Source organism: Salmo salar, chromosome 23, assembly GCF_965601325.2.
Source record: "Salmo salar chromosome 23, fSalSal1, whole genome shotgun sequence".
Classification (NCBI taxonomy): Eukaryota; Metazoa; Chordata; class Actinopteri; order Salmoniformes; family Salmonidae; genus Salmo; species Salmo salar.
In genome coordinates this window covers 35653955-35675232 of record NC_138313.1, presented here as the reverse complement: position 1 = coordinate 35675232, position 21278 = coordinate 35653955, and the positions used below count along the sequence as shown (strand labels likewise).

Genomic DNA, 21278 nt, shown 5'->3' with positions numbered 1-21278 from the left:
AATGAGCCAACAGATGTAAAGGGATCTCCACCTGTCTATGGATGAAGACTACTGATCCAAGAAGCCTCCATGTTCCTCCCTGACGATCCACGTGCAGCATGCGTAGAATCTGGAGGAAGCGGATTCCCCTGTAATCATGGAGACAAAAGGCAACCAATGTCAATCAAACCTTAGCCTACTATACCTCTACTCTCTTCCACCTGTTTTACTATGCAACGAAAACACAATTACAGTACAACACAAAATGTTACACTTACATTACAATATTATATTATTTTGTAATTATGGTTGCAAAATTCCAGGAACTTTCAATACATTTCCTGGTTTTCCCTAAATCCCGGTCGGAGGCTTCCCGTAATCAGGAGGTGAATAAGCAGGATATCTGGGATCCTCCAACCAGGATTTCTGGAAAAGCAGGTAAAATACTCAAAGTTCCCGGAATTTTGCATCCTGATTTGTACCACACCCAGTACCTGATAGCAGATGTGGCAAACACTTGGCCATTGGAGCCTACACCCAGCACTACGACGGAGGCAATAACCACTATCAGATCTGGGGGATACAGGGATACACCTGTACATTAGCATTGGCATCTAGTTCATAATCTTCAAATGTTTAAGTTGCCATTGAACAACAAAAGTAGTAGACATAATAGTAGAAGTAATGATAGTAGAAGTAATGATAGTAGAATTAATGATAGTAGAAGAAGTAAGAAGAGAGCCGGGACGAAAGTAATACAGGGCAAAAGCAACCCCCCCCCCCCACCCCCCCACCCCCCCCCCCCCACCCCCCCCCAAAAAAAAGTAACACAATGTTAACTGATGACCTGGAATAACCAAAAAAATGTTTAAGCACAGGCCATTGTCTCCCCTAGTTTATATTGCTTTTATAATGATAGCAAAATATCAACAGGTGACTTAATGTTAGAAAATTATATATGACATCATTAGAATTATGCCTTAATCAAATGACTTGATGGATCAGCTTATGACATAAGCTTTTATCGACAGGTTAGTGGTTAAAAATATATATGATTCTGGGGGTTAATTACCTGTGTCAAGCCATGGAAATGTGATAAGCCTGATTACTTTGCAGTTTGGGAAAATAATACAAACGTTTACTCTATCAAGACACGAGGAGCGCGCATGACAAGGACAACTGGAGCACAGCTGATTGGTAGGGCTAAGCATGAATAACATCTCCTACTATGGTTAATGTAGCTATTATGTGATCCATTTTAGTCTGATTAATATTGTAAGGCAAAATATTGTGGCTGCGCAACATTGAGATGGCTCCTTTTCATTCATTTCTAACCTATAGCGTGAATTATTCATGAAATGATGGCTGATAGTACTTTTGTTGAAAGTAAAGACAATTACAAACCAGAAACATGGAGATAAGACAGATATTGTGCACTTCTCGCCAGATGTTACTCCCGCCCAGCCGGCAGGTGCAAAAGTAACTATGCGGTAGTCTATTTAATTTCAACTCACTTACCTCAGAAATGAAATTACAGTTTCTAATGGTAGAGGACATACACAAGTTGTTTGTCATAAAATATAGTCTCTCTAGCACTATCGATCTGTGAGTAATTAAGAAACAAAAAGTGTTACTTTCGTCACGGTTCTCCCCTAGTAGACATAATAGCAGAAGTAATCAAATTTGACCCCAAAAAAGAAGGGTTAAAAACATGTAACAACGGTGTCTAACTGCATGTGGCACGGCTGTGTGAGATTTAATAAAGGATAAGCCAGGTGCACCTATGATAGAAATGGGTTTCCTGATGAAGCGGAGTCGTCCCTTGATCCCCACATATTTGCTCCTGCAGCCAGCAGACCAGAGCCGCACCACATACTCTGTCCCAAAGAACAGCACCAGGACAATCTCCTGTGGACCAGAACACAAGCAGTTACAGACAACAATTAGCAGAACAGGGCTGGGGAAGAAGGGGAGAAGACACAAAGCATTCAAACTAGTTCAATAAGACCAAAGCATTTTACTATCACATTTTACTAAGACTACTACACACACACACTATCTATTTACCATTTCATACTATGAAAGTAATATGAGTGTTTTTCTAAGTCCAGTGCCAAGCAATGCATTGAGATGTCAGGCTTGATAAGCGCTTGGTGGGACTGGGACTTGACAGGTGTGCTGACAGAGAGAGGCTGAGGTGGTCTAGTAGTAAGGGAACCATTCACACCAGCCCACCCAGAAGGTTAGATTGCATCTCTGATGACAGAGCATATTGAGCCAGGGTCAATGGCTCAGTGATTTGAGCCTCATGGCTGTGACAGGGCCTCAGCAGGATGTGCAGGTAGGATAAATACTAAATCAGCTGGGTTGTGTTGGAGCCCTTTACACATCTGTTGGGTGGTTAAAATATAATAGGTGACATTTTTCACAGTGCAAATATTGTGTGTATGGTGGGGAGGGGTGAGTGTGTTTGTTTGTGTGTGTGTGATAATTCTTCATGAACCAATATATTTTACATTAGCACCATGTCTCCATAATATTTTGCCACCTAACACTCAGTAATAGCTGTCTTAGTGTGGGTGGCCATCCCGTTGCTTGCTTGAATTGGCTGCTCTACCAGCCCCCCCCCCCCCCCTTTTGAAACCTAATACCACAGGCCCTGCTGCAACAACATAGCTCCATAGTCACAAAAACAATCCCCTGGCTGTCACTCACCCTATAGACACATTCACTTACTGCGAATGCAGTGACAGTGTCCTTCCTTTCCTTAATAATACTGTGGGTTGGATTGCTCTTACAGGAACAAGTAGCACTGTTGTGTGGATTTAACATAAATAGCTACCGTATTTGTGACTGAGGGAAAAAGTGAGAAGTGGGTTAATAACATCTATTTTAGTTGGACTTGACCGACCAGGCACAGCCCTACTTGTGTATACCGCGGAGAGAGTGAGAGACCAAATGTCATGGCTCTGTGCTGTGTCTATATAACATTGCACTATTTGTGGGTATTTGTATCTAAAAGTTGGCCAGGGCTATTTTCCCACACCTGTCCAAACTGCTCCCCAGTGGCCAGCACCTCTACACAAAAAAAGGTGCCATCTAGAACTTAAAAAGGTTATTTGGATGTCCCCATAGGAGAACCATTTGAAGAAACATTTTTGGTTCCAGGAAAAAACATTTTTTATTGCAGGTATAACCCTATTCAAATCAAATCAAATTTTATTGGTCACATGCACCGAATACAACAGGTGTACAACAGTGAAATGCTTACTTACAAGCCCCAAACCAACAATGCCGATTAATAAATACGATATAAAAGGAACAAGTAATTAAAGAGCAGCAGTAAAATAGCAATAACGAGACTACATACAGGGGGTACTGGTACAGAGCCAATGTGCGGGGGCACCGGTTAGTCGAGATAATTGAGGTAATATGTACATGTAGGTAGAGTTATGAAAGTGACTATGCATAGACAATAACAGAGAGTAGCAGTGGCGTAAAAGGGGGAGGGGGGCAATGCAAATAGTCTGGGTAGCCATTTGATCAGATGTTCAGGAGTCTTATGGCTTGGGGGTAGAAGCTATTTAGAAGCCTCTTGGACCTAGACTTGGTGCTCCGGTACCGCTTGCCGTGTGGTAGCAGAGAGAACAGTCTATGACTTGGGTGGCTGGAGTCTTTGACAATTTTTAGGGCCTTCCTCTGACACCGCCTGGTATAGAGGTCCTGGATGGCAGGAAGCTTGGCCTCAGTGATGTACTGGGCCGTACGCACTACCCTCTGTAGTGCCTTGCGGTCGGAGGCCAAGCTGTTGCCATACCAGGCAGTGATGCAACCAGTCAGGACGCTCTCGATGGTGCAGCTGTAGAACCTTTTGAGGATCTGAGGACCCATGCCAAATCTTTTCAGTCTCCTGAGGGGGAATAGGTTTTGTCGTGCCCTCTTCATGACTGTGTTGGTGTGCTTGGACCATATTAGTTTACTGGTGATGTGGACACCAAGGAACTTGAAGCTCTCAACCTGCTCCACTACAGCCCAGTCGATGAGAATGGGGTTGTGTTCGGTCTTCCGTTTCCTATAGTCCACAATCATCTCCTTTGTCTCCTTTGTCACATTGAGGGAGAGGTTGTTGTCCTGGCACCATACGGCCAGGTCTCTGACCTCCTCCCTATAGGCTGTCTCGTCGTTGTCGGTGATCAGGCCTACCACTGTTGTGTCATCGGCACACTTAATGGTGTTGGAGTTGTGCCTGGCCGTGCAGTCATGAGTGAACAGGGAGAACAGGAGGGGGCTGAGCATGCACCTCTAAGGGGCCCCTGTGTTGAGGATCAGCTTGGCGGATGTGTTGTTACCTACCCTTACCACCTGGGGGCGGCCCGTCAGGAAGTCCAGGATTCAGTTGCAGAGGGAGGTGTTTAGTCCCAGGGTCCATAGCTTAGTGATGAGCTTTGAGGGCACTATGGTGTTGAACGCAGAGCTGTAGTCAATGAATAGCATTCTCACATAGGTGTTCCTTTTGTCCAGGTGGGAAAGGGCAGTGTGGAGTGCAATAGAGATTGTATTATCTGTGGATCTGTTGGGGCGGTATGCAAATTGAAGTGGGTCTAGGGTTTCTGGGATAATGGTGTTGATGTGAGCCATGACCAGCCTTTCAAAGCACTTCATGGTGCTTACTGCTTTAATTTTTGCTTGTAAGCCGGAATCAGGAGGATATAATTATGGTCAGATTTGCCAAATGGAGGGTGAGGGAGAGCTTTGTACGCGTCTCTGTGTGTGGAGTAAAGGTGGTCTAGAGTTCTTTACACACTAATTGCACATTTAACACGCTGGTAGAAATTTGGTAAAACTGATTTAAGTTTCCCTGCATTAAAGTCCCCGGCCACTAGGAGCACTGCCTCTGGATGAGTGTTTTCCTGTTTGCTTATGTGTCATACTCGTTGTAATGGACAGACCAAGGCGCAGCGGGTAAAGTGCTCATCTTCTTAATTTATTAGAAATAACACTTAAACAAAAGAAACAACGACGAAACAGTCCCATAAGGTGCACAGACTATACAGGAAATAACCACCCACAAAACACAAGTGAAACAAACCTCAACTAAATATGGCCTCCAATTAGAGACAACGACAACCAGCTGCCTCTAATTGGAGGTCCTACCAAAAACCCAACATAGAAATAGAAAACTAGATTTAAACATAGAAATAGAAAACATAGAACCTAAACCAAAAACACCAAAACACACAAAACAAACACCCCCTGCCACACCCTGACCAAACTACAATGACAAATAACCCCTTTTACTGGTCAGGACGTGACATTATGGTGGAATACAGCTCATTGAGTGCGGTTTTAGTGCCAGCATCGGTCTGTTGTGGCATGTAGACAGCTACAAAAAATACAGATGAAAAGTCTCTAGGTAGATAGTGTGGTCTACAGCTTATCATGAGATACTCTACCTCAGGCGAGCAAAACCTTGAGACTTCTTAGATATCGGGCACCAGCTGTTGTTTACTAATATACATAGTCCGCCACCCCTTGTCTTACGAGACGCCACCGTTCTATCCTGCCAATACAGCGTATAACCAGCCAGCTGTATGTTGATAATGTCATCGTACAGCTTCGACTCTGTGAAGCATAAGATATTACAGTTGTTAATGTCCCGTTGTGGTTTAATCTTCCTCGTAGGTCATCAATTTTATTTTCCAATGATTGCACGTTAGCTAGTAAGGCAGTGGGGGTTTATTCGATCGCCTACGAATTCTCAGAAGGCAGCCCAACCTCCGCCCTCTTTTTCTCCGTCTTCTCTTCACGCAAATGGGGATTAGGGCCTGTTTCTGGGAAAGCAGTATGTCATTCACGTCGGGCTCGTCAGACTTATTAAAGGAAAAAAAAGCTTCTGCTAGTTCATGGTGAGTAATCTCAGTTCTGATGTCCAGAAGTTATTTTCAGTAATAAGAGACAGTAGCGGCAACATTATGTACAACATAAGTTACAAACAACGCAAAAAAATCTACAAAAAAACACAGTTGGTTAGGAGCACGTAAAACGTCAGCCATCTTCTCCGGCGCCATGATACATGATGGGTACTCTTGGGTTCCATGTAGAACCCTTTCCACAGAGGGTTCCACCAGGAACCAAAAAGGGATCTCCTATAAAGACAGCCAAATAACCCTTTTGGAATCCTTTTTTCTAAGAGTGTAGGAAATAAGTCTTGTTGAGAGATTTAAAGGAACCTAAGCTAGAGTGGGGATACGTGATGGGAACAGCAACATGAACAAGAACATGAAAACGTAGATGAACTACCAGGTCAGGTCAGTGCTGGGTGAGAATAAAAACTGGGTAATGTTTTATTGTACAGTCCTATTTCACCTTGTGCTTACCTGATGTTATGTATAAACTATATACAAGAAATGGGTACTGTCTGGTTCTTCACTATCAAATAATTACATTATAACATAACAACTATTTGACCATGACATTTCCAGGTAAAACCAGGTGAACATGGAAATCAAATCGGATTACAATAAATCCCCAAAATTCTAAAATGGTTCACCTGGATGTCCAAAGGATTTTGGTGTCACGAACCGGTAACTAGAAGTTTGCAGAAAACGGCTAATAGTTTCATTTTGTAGTGTTCCCTAATCTCATAAAACTAGGACGGAGCTGATTCATAGGCCTGGGTATTAGCAATCTGAATGTAATTACATGGATTAGAGATGGATTGGGCAATTCGGAAATGTTTGAGGGAGCTCTGTGTTAATATGGTGGAATGATGGTGGAGGCCAGTTTCTGATCAGATGTTTGGTGGTGCCACTGTGCCACATAGCTGTGACATCAGTGGACCTGGAGTAGACTGGAGGACAGGAGACAGGAGAGAGAGAGGAGAGCGTGTGACACGTGATGGATGACGGTGCGTCCTGCTGGGCCTGGCTAACTTTACTTTGGCAGCTGCCTTGAAAGCCAAATATCCTTAAGGACTAATGTCCTCTCTGCCATCCAAAACAAGCACACAGATTCATGGGTGTCAGCAAACCCTGAACTCGCTAAGTATAGCCACTTCACCACAAATACGTGCCATGATGCCACAGACTGTCTCTCACTCACACACGCACACACACATACATGCAAACACACAGAATATATGAAATACACAAACACTATTACATCATACACACACATGCAGGTGCACATACAATGAGGTTGAACAGTTTAGTAACTGAAATATTCCCCTCAGGACATTGCCACCTGTCTTCCTTAATAATACTATTTTGTAGGTTTTGTAACTCTCATGTTTTGAGTTACAAATGTTTTGTTACAATGGGTAACTCTACCTCTAATGCTCCAATGTAACTAATGCTTTCAAACTCATCTGTTATAGCTTTCTTCTGTCCTACCCACTGGGTTACTACCTACTGTTCTAACTCTGTCTTCTGTCCTACCCACTGGGTTACTACCTACTGTTCTAACTCTGTCTTCTGTCCTACCCACTGGGTTACTACCTACTGTTCTAACTCTGTCTTCTGTCCTACCCACTGGGTTACTACCTACTGTTCTAACTCTGTCTTCTGTCCTACCCACTGGGTTACTACCTACTGTTCTAACTCTCTGTCTTCTGTCCTACTCACTGGGTTACTACCTACTGTTCTAACTCTGTCTACTGTCCTACCCACTGGGTTACTACCTGCTGTTCTAACTCTGTCTTCTGTCCTACCCACTGGGTTACTACCTACTGTTCTAACTCTGTCTACTGTCCTACCCACTGGGTTACTACCTACTGTTCTAACTCTGTCTTCTGTCCTACCCACTGGGTTACTACCTACTGTTCTAACTCTCTGTCTTCTGTCCTACCCACTGGGTTACTACCTACTGTTCTAACTCTCTGTCTTCTGTCCTACCCACTGGGTTACTACCTACTGTTCTAACTCTCTGTCTTCTGTCCTACCCACTGGGTTACTACCTACTGTTCTAACTCTGTCTTCTGTCCTACTCACTGGGTTACTACCTACTGTTCTAACTCTGTATTCTGTCCTACCCACTGGGTTACTACCTGCTGTTCTAACTCTCTGTCTTCTGTCCTACCCACTGGGTTACTACCTACTGTTCTAACTCTGTCTTCTGTCCTACCCACTGGGTTACTACCTACTGTTCTAACTCTGTCTTCTGTCCTACCCACTGGGTTACTACCTACTGTTCTAACTCTGTCTTCTGTCCTACCCACTGGGTTACTACCTACTGTTCTAACTCTGTCTACTGTCCTACCCACTGGGTTACTACCTACTGTTCTAACTCTCTGTCTTCTGTCCTACCCACTGGGTTACTACCTACTGTTCTAACTCTGTCTTCTGTCCTACCCACTGGGTAACTACCTACTGTTCTAACTCTGTCTTCTGTCCTACTCACTGGGTTACTACCTACTGTTCTAACTCTGTCTACTGTCCTACCCACTGGGTTACTACCTACTGTTCTAACTCTGTCTTCTGTCCTACTCACTGGGTTACTACCTACTGTTCTAACTCTGTCTTCTGTCCTACCCACTGGGTTACTACCTGCTGTTCTAACTCTCTGTCTTCTGTCCTACCCACTGGGTTACTACCTACTGTTCTAACTCTCTGTCTTCTGTCCTACCCACTGGGTTACTACCTACTGTTCTAACTCTGTCTTCTGTCCTACCCACTGGGTTACTACCTACTGTTCTAACTCTGTCTTCTGTCCTACTCACTGGGTTACTACCTACTGTTCTAACTCTGTATTCTGTCCTACCCACTGGGTTACTACCTACTGTTCTAACTCTCTGTCTACTGTCCTACCCACTGGGTTACTACCTACTGTTCTAACTCTGTCTTCTGTCCTACCCACTGGGTTACTACCTACTGTTCTAACTCTGTCTTCTGTCCTACCCACTGGGTTACTACCTACTGTTCTAACTCTGTCTACTGTCCTACCCACTGGGTTACTACCTACTGTTCTAACTCTGTCTTCTGTCCTACTCACTGGGTTACTACCTACTGTTCTAACTCTCTGTCTTCTGTCCTACTCACTGGGTTACTACCTACTGTTCTAACTCTCTGTCTTCTGTCCTACCCACTGGGTTACTACCTACTGTTCTAACTCTCTGTCTACTGTCCTACCCACTGGGTTACTACCTACTGTTCTAACTCTGTCTTCTGTCCTACCCACTGGGTTACTACCTACTGTTCTAACTCTCTGTCTTCTGTCCTACCCACTGGGTTACTACCTACTGTTCTAACTCTCTGTCTTCTGTCCTACCCACTGGGTTACTACCTACTGTTCTAACTCTGTCTACTGTCCTACCCACTGGGTTACTACCTACTGTTCTAACTCTCTGTCTTCTGTCCTACCCACTGGGTTACTACCTACTGTTCTAACTCTGTCTTCTGTCCTACCCACTGGGTTACTACCTACTGTTCTAACTCTCTGTCTTCTGTCCTACCCACTGGGTTACTACCTACTGTTCTAACTCTGTATTCTGTCCTACCCACTGGGTTACTACCTACTGTTCTAACTCTGTCTTCTGTCCTACCCACTGGGTTACTACCTACTGTTCTAACTCTCTGTCTTCTGTCCTACCCACTGGGTTACTACCTACTGTTCTAACTCTGTCTTCTGTCCTACCCACTGGGTTACTACCTACTGTTCTAACTCTGTCTACTGTCCTACCCACTGGGTTACTACCTACTGTTCTAACTCTGTCTTCTGTCCTACCCACTGGGTTACTACCTACTGTTCTAACTCTGTCTACTGTCCTACCCACTGGGTTACTACCTACTGTTCTAACTCTGTCTTCTGTCCTACCCACTGGGTTACTACCTACTGTTCTAACTCTGTCTTCTGTCCTACCCACTGGGTTACTACCTACTGTTCTAACTCTCTGTCTTCTGTCCTACCCACTGGGTTACTACCTACTGTTCTAACTCTGTCTTCTGTCCTACTCACTGGGTTACTACCTACTGTTCTAACTCTGTATTCTGTCCTACCCACTGGGTTACTACCTACTGTTCTAACTCTCTGTCTTCTGTCCTACCCACTGGGTTACTACCTACTGTTCTAACTCTGTCTTCTGTCCTACCCACTGGGTTACTACCTACTGTTCTAACTCTGTCTTCTGTCCTACCCACTGGGTTACTACCTACTGTTCTAACTCTGTCTTCTGTCCTACCCACTGGGTTACTACCTACTGTTCTAACTCTGTATTCTGTCCTACCCACTGGGTTACTACCTACTGTTCTAACTCTCTGTCTTCTGTCCTACCCACTGGGTTACTACCTACTGTTCTAACTCTCTGTCTTCTGTCCTACCCACTGGGTTACTACCTACTGTTCTAACTCTGTCTTCTGTCCTACCCACTGGGTTACTACCTACTGTTCTAACTCTGTCTTCTGTCCTACCCACTGGGTTACTACCTACTGTTCTAACTCTGTCTTCTGTCCTACCCACTGGGTTACTACCTACTGTTCTAACTCTCTGTCTTCTGTCCTACTCACTGGGTTACTACCTACTGTTCTAACTCTGTCTTCTGTCCTACCCACTGGGTTACTACCTACTGTTCTAACTCTGTATTCTGTCCTACCCACTGGGTTACTACCTACTGTTCTAACTCTGTCTTCTATCCTACCCACTGGGTTACTACCTGCTGTTCTAACTCTCTGTCTTCTGTCCTACTCACTGGGTTACTACCTACTGTTCTAACTCTGTCTTCTGTCCTACCCACTGGGTTACTACCTACTGTTCTAACTCTGTCTTCTGTCCTACCCACTGGGTTACTACCTACTGTTCTAACTCTGTCTACTGTCCTACCCACTGGGTTACTACCTACTGTTCTAACTCTGTCTTCTGTCCTACCCACTGGGTTACTACCTACTGTGCTAACTCTGTCTACTGTCCTACCCACTGGGTTACTACCTACTGTTCTAACTCTGTCTTCTGTCCTACTCACTGGGTTACTACCTACTGTTCTAACTCTCTGTCTTCTGTCCTACCCACTGGGTTACTACCTACTGTTCTAACTCTGTCTACTGTCCTACTCACTGGGTTACTATCTACTGTTCTAACTCTGACTTCTGTCCTACCCACTGGGTTACTACCTACTGTTCTAACTCTGTCTTCTGTCCTACCCACTGGGTTACTACCTACTGTTCTAACTCTGTCTTCTGTCCTACCCACTGGGTTACTACCTACTGTTCTAACTCTCTGTCTTCTGTCCTACCCACTGGGTTACTACCTACTGTTCTAACTCTGTCTTCTGTCCTACCCACTGGGTTACTACCTACTGTTCTAACTCTGTCTTCTGTCCTACCCACTGGGTTACTACCTACTGTTCTAACTCTGTCTTCTGTCCTACCCACTGGGTTACTACCTACTGTTCTAACTCTCTGTCTTCTGTCCTACCCACTGGGTTACTACCTACTGTTCTAACTCTGTCTTCTGTCCTACCCACTGGGTTACTACCTACTGTTCTAACTCTGTCTACTGTCCTACCCACTGGGTTACTACCTACTGTTCTAACTCTGTCTTCTGTCCTACCCACTGGGTTACTACCTACTGTTCTAACTCTCTGTCTTCTGTCCTACCCACTGGGTTACTACCTACTGTTCTAACTCTCTGTCTTCTGTCCTACCCACTGGGTTACTACCTACTGTTCTAACTCTCTGTCTTCTGTCCTACCCACTGGGTTACTACCTACTGTTCTAACTCTGTCTACTGTCCTACCCACTGGGTTACTACCTACTGTTCTAACTCTGTCTTCTGTCCTACCCACTGGGTTACTACCTACTGTTCTAACTCTGTGTCTTCTGTCCTACCCACTGGGTTACTACCTACTGTTCTAACTCTCTGTCTTCTGTCCTACCCACTGGGTTACTACCTACTGTTCTAACTCTGTCTTCTGTCCTACCCACTGGGTTACTACCTACTGTTCTAACTCTCTGTCTTCTGTCCTACCCACTGGGTTACTACCTACTGTTCTAACTCTGTCTTCTGTCCTACCCACTGGGTTACTACCTACTGTTCTAACTCTGTCTTCTGTCCTACCCACTGGGTTACTACCTACTGTTCTAACTCTGTCTTCTGTCCTACCCACTGGGTAACTACCTACTGTTCTAACTCTGTCTTCTGTCCTACCCACTGGGTTACTACCTACTGTTCTAACTCTGTCTTCTGTCCTACCCACTGGGTTACTACCTACTGTTCTAACTCTCTGTCTTCTGTCCTACCCACTGGGTTACTACCTACTGTTCTAACTCTGTCTTCTGTCCTACCCACTGGGTTACTACCTACTGTTCTAACTCTCTGTCTTCTGTCCTACCCACTGGGTTACTACCTACTGTTCTAACTCTGTATTCTGTCCTACCCACTGGGTTACTACCTACTGTTCTAACTCTGTCTACTGTCCTACCCACTGGGTTACTACCTACTGTTCTAACTCTGTCTTCTGTCCTACCCACTGGGTTACTACCTACTGTTCTAACTCTGTCTTCTGTCCTACCCACTGGGTTACTACCTACTGTTCTAACTCTGTCTTCTGTCCTACCCACTGGGTTACTACCTACTGTTCTAACTCTGTCTTCTGTCCTACCCACTGGGTTACTACCTACTGTTCTAACTCTGTCTTCTGTCCTACTCACTGGGTTACTACCTACTGTGCTAACTCTGTCTACTGTCCTACCCACTGGGTTACTACCTACTGTTCTAACTCTCTGTCTTCTGTCCTACTCACTGGGTTACTACCTACTGTTCTAACTCTGTCTTCTGTCCTACCCACTGGGTTACTACCTACTGTTCTAACTCTGTCTTCTGTCCTACCCACTGGGTAACTACCTACTGTTCTAACTCTGTCTACTGTCCTACCCACTGGGTTACTACCTACTGTTCTAACTCTGTCTTCTGTCCTACCCACTGGGTTACTACCTACTGTTCTAACTCTGTCTACTGTCCTACCCACTGGGTTACTACCTACTGTTCTAACTCTCTGTCTTCTGTCCTACCCACTGGGTTACTACCTACTGTTCTAACTCTGTCTTCTGTCCTACCCACTGGGTTACTACCTGCTGTTCTAACTCTGTCTTCTGTCCTACCCACTGGGTAACTACCTACTGTTCTAACTCTGTCTACTGTCCTACCCACTGGGTTACTACCTACTGTTCTAACTCTGTCTTCTGTCCTACCCACTGGGTTACTACCTACTGTTCTAACTCTGTCTACTGTCCTACCCACTGGGTTACTACCTACTGTTCTAACTCTCTGTCTTCTGTCCTACCCACTGGGTTACTACCTACTGTTCTAACTCTGTCTTCTGTCCTACCCACTGGGTTACTACCTACTGTTCTAACTCTCTGTCTTCTGTCCTACCCACTGGGTTACTACCTACTGTTCTAACTCTGTCTTCTGTCCTACCCACTGGGTTACTACCTACTGTTCTAACTCTGTCTTCTGTCCTACCCACTGGGTTACTACCTACTGTTCTAACTCTCTGTCTTCTGTCCTACCCACTGGGTTACTACCTACTGTTCTAACTCTCTGTCTTCTGTCCTACCCACTGGGTTACTACCTACTGTTCTAACTCTGTCTTCTGTCCTACCCACTGGGTTACTACCTACTGTTCTAACTCTGTATTCTGTCCTACCCACTGGGTTACTACCTACTGTTCTAACTCTGTCTTCTGTCCTACCCACTGGGTTACTACCTGCTGTTCTAACTCTGTCTTCTGTCCTACCCACTGGGTTACTACCTACTGTTCTAACTCTCTGTCTTCTGTCCTACCCACTGGGTTACTACCTACTGTTCTAACTCTCTGTCTTCTGTCCTACCCACTGGGTTACTACCTACTGTTCTAACTCTCTGTCTTCTGTCCTACCCACTGGGTTACTACCTACTGTTCTAACTCTGTCTTCTGTCCTACCCACTGGGTTACTACCTACTGTTCTAACTCTGTCTTCTGTCCTACCCACTGGGTTACTACCTACTGTTCTAACTCTGTCTTCTCTCCTACCCACTGGGTTACTACCTACTGTTCTAACTCTGTCTTCTGTCCTACTCACTGGGTTACTACCTACTGTTCTAACTCTCTGTCTTCTGTCCTACCCACTGGGTTACTACCTACTGTTCTAACTCTGTCTTCTGTCCTACCCACTGGGTTACTACCTACTGTTCTAACTCTGTCTACTGTCCTACCCACTGGGTTACTACCTACTGTTCTAACTCTCTGTCTTCTGTCCTACCCACTGGGTTACTACCTACTGTTCTAACTCTGTCTTCTGTCCTACCCACTGGGTTACTACCTACTGTTCTAACTCTCTGTCTTCTGTCCTACCCACTGGGTTACTACCTACTGTTCTAACTCTCTGTCTTCTGTCCTACCCACTGGGTTACTACCTACTGTTCTAACTCTGTCTACTGTCCTACCCACTGGGTTACTACCTACTGTTCTAACTCTGTCTTCTGTCCTACCCACTGGGTTACTACCTACTGTTCTAACTCTCTGTCTTCTGTCCTACCCACTGGGTTACTACCTACTGTTCTAACTCTGTATTCTGTCCTACCCACTGGGTTACTACCTACTGTTCTAACTCTGTCTTCTGTCCTACCCACTGGGTTACTACCTACTGTTCTAACTCTGTATTCTGTCCTACCCACTGGGTTACTACCTACTGTTCTAACTCTGTATTCTGTCCTACCCACTGGGTTACTACCTACTGTTCTAACTCTGTCTTCTGTCCTACCCACTGGGTTACTACCTACTGTTCTAACTCTCTGTCTTCTGTCCTACCCACTGGGTTACTACCTACTGTTCTAACTCTGTCTACTGTCCTACCCACTGGGTTACTACCTACTGTTCTAACTCTGTCTTCTGTCCTACCCACTGGGTTACTACCTACTGTTCTAACTCTGTCTACTGTCCTACCCACTGGGTTACTACCTACTGTTCTAACTCTGTATTCTGTCCTACTCACTGGGTTACTACCTACTGTTCTAACTCTCTGTCTTCTGTCCTACCCACTGGGTTACTACCTACTGTTCTAACTCTGTCTTCTGTCCTACTCACTGGGTTACTACCTACTGTTCTAACTCTGTATTCTGTCCTACTCACTGGGTTACTACCTACTGTTCTAACTCTCTGTATTCTGTCCTACTCACTGGGTTACTACCTACTGTTCTAACTCTCTGTATTCTGTCCTACTCACTGGGTTACTACCTACTGTTCTAGATATAACCAAGCTGCTGATAGGAGAGCTCTTCTTCCAGGGTTTAATAAATGAATAACTCAGCAGCCAGAGAATCCTCCAAAGGGCACTGGCCAAAAGTTTAGAGAACACTCTGTACAGTCCTGTCTTCTGATTGCCCCCACACTGGTGAGGTGAGTGTGCGAGCATGTGTGTGTGTGTGTGTGTGTGTGTGTGTGTTTATATGCAAAGCATGATGCAAAGTCTTTATCCTGCCCCATATCAGTATTTCTCTACCTGTGAGAATAGGACTGATAGCACTGAGAGTAACAACACTGAGTAGCCAATATAATCTACATCAACCAAAACCCCCAGCAATAAGCTCTGAATCATGCCAATGACTAATAGATATAGTCTCATGCACCTATATAGACCCTTTCCATTTCATCTGAGGTTCATTATTTTTATAATACTGTTGAACACTGAGCTCGAAGTCAGTTGAATTTAAGATGGAGGTTAGTCTGCGTCCCACTCAATATGTTCTACTCCCATCATGTGGATATGGATGGTATTGCAATAAAACAAAATCAAAGGTAGGTCACTGATTTGGTGAATCCATCCCAAATCCACTCACCATCACGAAGAGTGTTCCGCTGGCAAAATCGGCATAGTGTTCTATGGTGGACAGGACACTGAAGATAAGGCACACCAGGACCATGAGGAAACTGTGGAGGGAAGAAACACACGTCAAACTTAGTATCACATATACAGTTGAAGTCGGAAGTTTACATACAGCTTAGCCAAATACATTTAAACTCAGTTTTTCACAATTCCTGACATTTAATCCTACTAAAAGGTCCCTGTCTTAGGTCAGGTAGGATCCCCACTTTATTTTAAGAATGTGAAATGTCAGAATAATAGTAGAGAAAATTATTTATTTCCGCTTTTATTTCTTTCATCACATTCCCAGTGGGTCAGAAGTTTACATACACTCAATTAGTATTTGGTAGAATTGCCTTTAAATTGTTGAACTTGGGTCAAACGTTTCGGGTAGCCTTCCACAAGCTTCACACAATAAGTTGGGTGAATTTTGGCACATTGCCTACTGACAGAGCTGGTGTAACTGAGTCAGGTTTATAGGCTTCCTTGCTCGCACACACCTTTTCAGTTCTGCCCAGGGGAATTTTCTATAGGATTGAGGTCAGGGCTTTGTGATGGAAACTCCAATACCTTGACTTTGTTGTCCTTAAGCCATTTTCCCACAACTTTGGAAGTATGCTTGGGGTCATTGTCCATTTGGAAGACCCATTTGCGACAAAGCTTTAACTTCCTGACTGATGTCTTGAGATGTTGCTTCAATATATCCACATCATTTTCCTTGCTCATGATGCCATCTATTTTGTGAAACGCACAAGTCCCTCCTGCAGCAAAGCACCCAAACAACATGATGCTGCCACCCCTGTGCTTCATGGTTGGGATGGTGTTCTTCGGCTTGCAAGCGTCCACCTTTTCCTCCAAACATAACGATGGTCATTATGGCCAAATAGTTATATTTTTGTTTCATCAGACCAGAGGACATTTCTCCAAAAAGTACGATCTTTGTCCCCATGTGCAGTTGCAAACCGTAGTCTGGCTTTTTTATGGTGGTTTTGGAGCAGTGGCTTCTTCCTTGCTGAGCGGCCTTTCAGGTTATGTCGATATAGGACTCGTTTTACTGTGGATACAGTTACTTTTGTACCTGTTTCCTCCAGCATCTTCACAATGTCCTTTGCTGCTGTTCTGGGATTGATTTGCACTTTTCGCACCAAAGTACGTTCATCTCTAGGAGACAGAACGCTGTAATCTGTAACGTTACCAACAAAAATATTGTAATTGGATTACAGATACTTTTGAAAAACTAGATGATTACTTTGAGGATTATGTTTAAATTCAGAAAGGATGTTTGCGAGAAAAAAAAGATTTGGCCCTTCTCTGTTTTGTCAATGACATTCAAAATCAGCATTGAAAAAAGGCACAAGTTTAAGTTTGTTCCACCTGAGCGAGTCAGAGACCACTATGATGACACACCAAATGTATTGCTGGATGGAGGGAAAAGAGCAGGAATAGGCTTTTGTAGGCTACAGTTCAAGCTATGTCTTCACCTGACTTCGCCTCCCGTACACACCCTTGACAGAATTACACACCAAACTATGGAGTCAGCAGGAGCAGGGACCCCGGTTAGAGGAGTCGAGGAGCGCGTCCAGGAACATTCTGCTACAGTGCCTTGCGAAAGTATTCCGCCCCCTTGAACTTTTCGACCTTTTGCCACATTTCAGGCTTCAAACATAAAGATATAAAACTGTAATTTTTTGTGAAGAATCAACAACAAGTGGGACACAATTATGAAGTGGAACGAAATTTATTGGATATTTCAAACTTTTTTAACAAATAAAAAAATGAAAAATTGGCCTTGCAAAATTATTCAGCCCCTTTACTTTCAGTGCAGCAAACTCTCTCCAGAAGTTCAGTGAGGATCTCTGAATGATCCAATGTTGACCTAAATGACTAATGATGATAAATAGAATCCACCTGTGTGTAATCAAGTCTCCGTATAAATGCACCTGCTCTGTGATAGTCTCAGAGGTCCGTTTAAAGCGCAGAGAGCATCATGAAGAACAAGGAACACACCAGGCAGGTCCGAGATACTGTTGTGGAGAAGTTTAAAGTGGATTTGGATACAAAAAGATTTCCCAAGCTTTAAACATCCCAAGGAGCACTGTGCAAGCGATAATATTGAAATGGAAGGAGTATCAGACCACTGCAAATCTACGAAGACCCGGCCGTCCCTCTAAACTTTCAGCACATACAAGGAGAAGACTGATCAGAGATGCAGCCAAGAGGCCCATGATCACTCTGCATGAACTGCAGAGATCTACAGCTGAGGTGGGAGACTCTGTCCATAGGACAACAATCAGTCGTATACTGCACAAATCTGACCTTTATGGAAGAGTGGCAAGAAGAAAGCCATTTCTTAAAGATATCCATAAAAAGTGTCGTTTATGTTTGGCGTAAAAGCAACACAGCTCATCACCCTGAACACACCATCCCCACTGTCAAACATGGTGGTGGCAGCATCATGGTTTGGGCCTGCTTTTCTTCAGCAGGGGCAGGGAAGATGGTTAAAATTGATGGGAAGATGGATGGAGCCAAATACAGGACCATTCTGGAAGAAAACCTGATGGAGTCTGCAAAAGACCTGAGAGTGGGACGGAGATTTGTCTTCCAACAAGACAATGATCCAAAACATAAAGCAAAATCTACAATGGAATGGTTCACAAATAAACATATCCAGGTGTTAGAATGGCCAAGTCAAAGTCCAGACCTGAATCCAACCCGAGAATCTGTGGAAAGAACTGAAAACTGCTGTTCACAAACGCTCTCCATCCAACCTCACTGAGCTCGAGCTGTTTTGCAAGGAGGAATGGGAAAAAATGTCAGTCTCTCGATGTGCAAAACTGATAGAGACATACCCCAAGCGACTTACAGCTGTAATCGCAGCAAAAGGTGGCGCTACAAAGTATTAACTTAAGGGGGCTGAATAATTTTGCACGCCCAATTTTTCAGTTTATTATTTGTTAACCTGTTATGGCTAGGGGGCAGTATTTTCACGGCTGGATAAAAAACGTACCCGATTTAATCTGGTTACTACTCCTGCCCAGTAACTAGAATATGCATATAATTATTGGCTTTGGATAGAAAACACTCCAAAGTTTCTAAAACTGTTTGAATGGTGTCTGTGAGTATAACAGAACTCAAATGGCAGGTCAAAACCTGAGAGATTCCTTTACAGGAAGTGGCCTGTCTGACCATTTATTGTCTTTCTTTGACATCTCATTCCATTACAAAGGATCTCTGCGGTAACGTGACACTTCCCATGGCTCCAATAGGCTCTCAGAGCCCGGGAAAAACCTGAATGTCGTCATTCCAGCCCCAGGCTGAAACACATCATCGCCTTTCTCAAGTGGCCGATCAAGGGACTGTGGGCTTAGGCGCGTGCACTGGCCGCCCCCGTCTTTGTGTTTTTTCCTCTGTTTGCCAAAAAGGAGATTCCCGGTCGGAATATTATCGCTTTTTTACGAGATAAATTGCATAAAAATTGATTTTAAACAGCGGTTGACATGCTTCGAAGTACGGTAATGGAATATTTAGAATTTTTTTGTCACGAAATGCGCCATGCGCACGACCCTGATTTACCATTTCGGATAGTTTCTGGAACGCACGAACAAAACGCCGCTATTCGGATATAACGATGGATTATTTTGGACCAAACCAACATTTGTTATTGAAGTAGCAGTCCTGGGAGTGCATTCTGACTAAGACAACAAAAGGTAATCAAACTTTTGTAATAGTAAATCTGATTTTGGTGAAGGCTAAACTTGCCGGGTGTCTAAATAGCTAGCCCGTGATGGCTGGGCTATGTACTTAGAATATTGCAAAATGTGATTTCACCAAAAAGCTATTTTAAAATCGGACATATCGAGTGCATAGAGGAGTTCTGTATCTATAATTCTTAAAATGATTGTTATGCTTTTTGTGAACGTTTATCGTGAGTAATTTAGTAAATTGTTAGTAAATTCCCCGGAAGTTTGCTAGTTCTGAACGTCACATGCTAATGTAAAAAGCTGTTTTTTGATATAAATATGAACTTGATTGAACAAAACATGCATGTATTGTATAAAATAATGTCCTAGGTGTGTCATCTGATGAAGATCATCAAAGGTTAGTGCTGCATTTAGCTGTCTTCTGGGTTTTTGTGACATTATATGCTAGCTTGAAAAATGGGTGTCTGATTATTTCTGGCTGGGTACTCTGCTGACATAATCTAATGTTTTGCTTTCGCTGTAAAGCCTTTTTGAAATCGGACAGTGTGGTTAGATAAAGGAGAGTCTTGTCTTTAAAATGCTGTGAAATAGTCATATGTTTGAAAAATTGAAGTTTTTGTATTTTTGAGGAATTTGTAATTCGCGCCACGCCTATCATTGGATATTGGAGCAGGTGTTCCGCTAGCGGAACGTCTAGATGTAAGAGGTTAAAAAAGTTTGAAATATCCAATAAATTTCGTTCCACTTCATGATTGTGTCCCACTTGTTTATTCTTCACAAAAAATTACAGTTTTATATCTTTATGTTTGAAGCCTGAAATGTGACAAAAGGTCGAAAAGTTCAAGGGGGCCGAATACTTTCGCAAGGCACTGTATGCTACATCATCTTGGTGCCATGATGGATCGCGTTGTCCAGACTATGGACCGCTGGGAGAGACAGGAAGTCTCTCCAGTGCCTCGACCAGCGCAACCGGGGATACCTCTACCAGTCCCGTCTGGAGCCAGTCCCAGTGGGATGCGTCTCTCCCTTCCCAGGGAATATGATGGGACGGCAGCACAGTGCCAGGGATTCCTGCTACAACTGGACCTCTAACTGGCCACTGTGCACCCAGCTCCCTCGGAAAGGGAGAGAGTGTCTGCCCTCGTCTCATGCCTCTCGAGGAGAGCTCTGGAGTGGGCAAACGCCGTGTGGGGAGAAGATGTGGCGTTGGACCACTTCGGGGAGTTCACCCATCGCTTCCGGGCCATCTTTGACCATCCACCCGAAGGTAGAGCGGCGGGGGAACGGCTCTTTCATTTGAGGCAGGGGACGAGGAGCGCCATGGAATTCGCCCTGGAATTCCGGACCTTGGCCGCCGGAGCAGGCTGGAACAACAGGGCCCTCATCGACCACTATCGGTGCAGCCAACGCGAGGACGTCCGACGTGAGCTGGCCTGCAGGGATGCCACCATCTCCTTCGACCAACTGGTGGATTTTTCCATCCGGTTGGATAACCTGCTGGTCACCCGCGGACGTCCAGAGGGGGCTCTGTCGGTGCCATCTTCCAGCACCCCCGCTCCGGTGCCCATGGAGTTGGGAGGGGCTGCGCGTAGGGAGACTGGAGGAGGAGCCATCACATGCATCATCTGTGGCCGCAGTGGGCACACTGCTGGTCGGTGCTGTGTCGGTTCCTCTGGGAACAGGCAGGGCACTCTGGCATCACCCCAGGTGAGTCTGTACCACACTCATCCAGAGTCCTCTGTTGACCACCTATTTGTACCTGTTT

General features: G+C 44.6%; 1 protein-coding gene across 1 annotated transcript in view; it reads right to left on the bottom strand.

Annotated features, from left to right (window-relative positions):
• The window catches only part of LOC106584451 (potassium voltage-gated channel subfamily KQT member 1), a 76972-nt gene that overhangs the window by 21379 nt on the left and 34315 nt on the right, over nt 1-21278 (bottom strand). The window contains exons 2-5 of the mRNA XM_014169807.3: nt 15787-15877; nt 1761-1887; nt 474-552; nt 32-128 (exon numbers count right to left, since the gene is read on the bottom strand). Coding sequence (XP_014025282.3) covers nt 32-128; nt 474-552; nt 1761-1887; nt 15787-15877 — 394 coding nt within the window. The remainder of the gene's footprint in view (nt 1-31; nt 129-473; nt 553-1760; nt 1888-15786; nt 15878-21278) is intronic.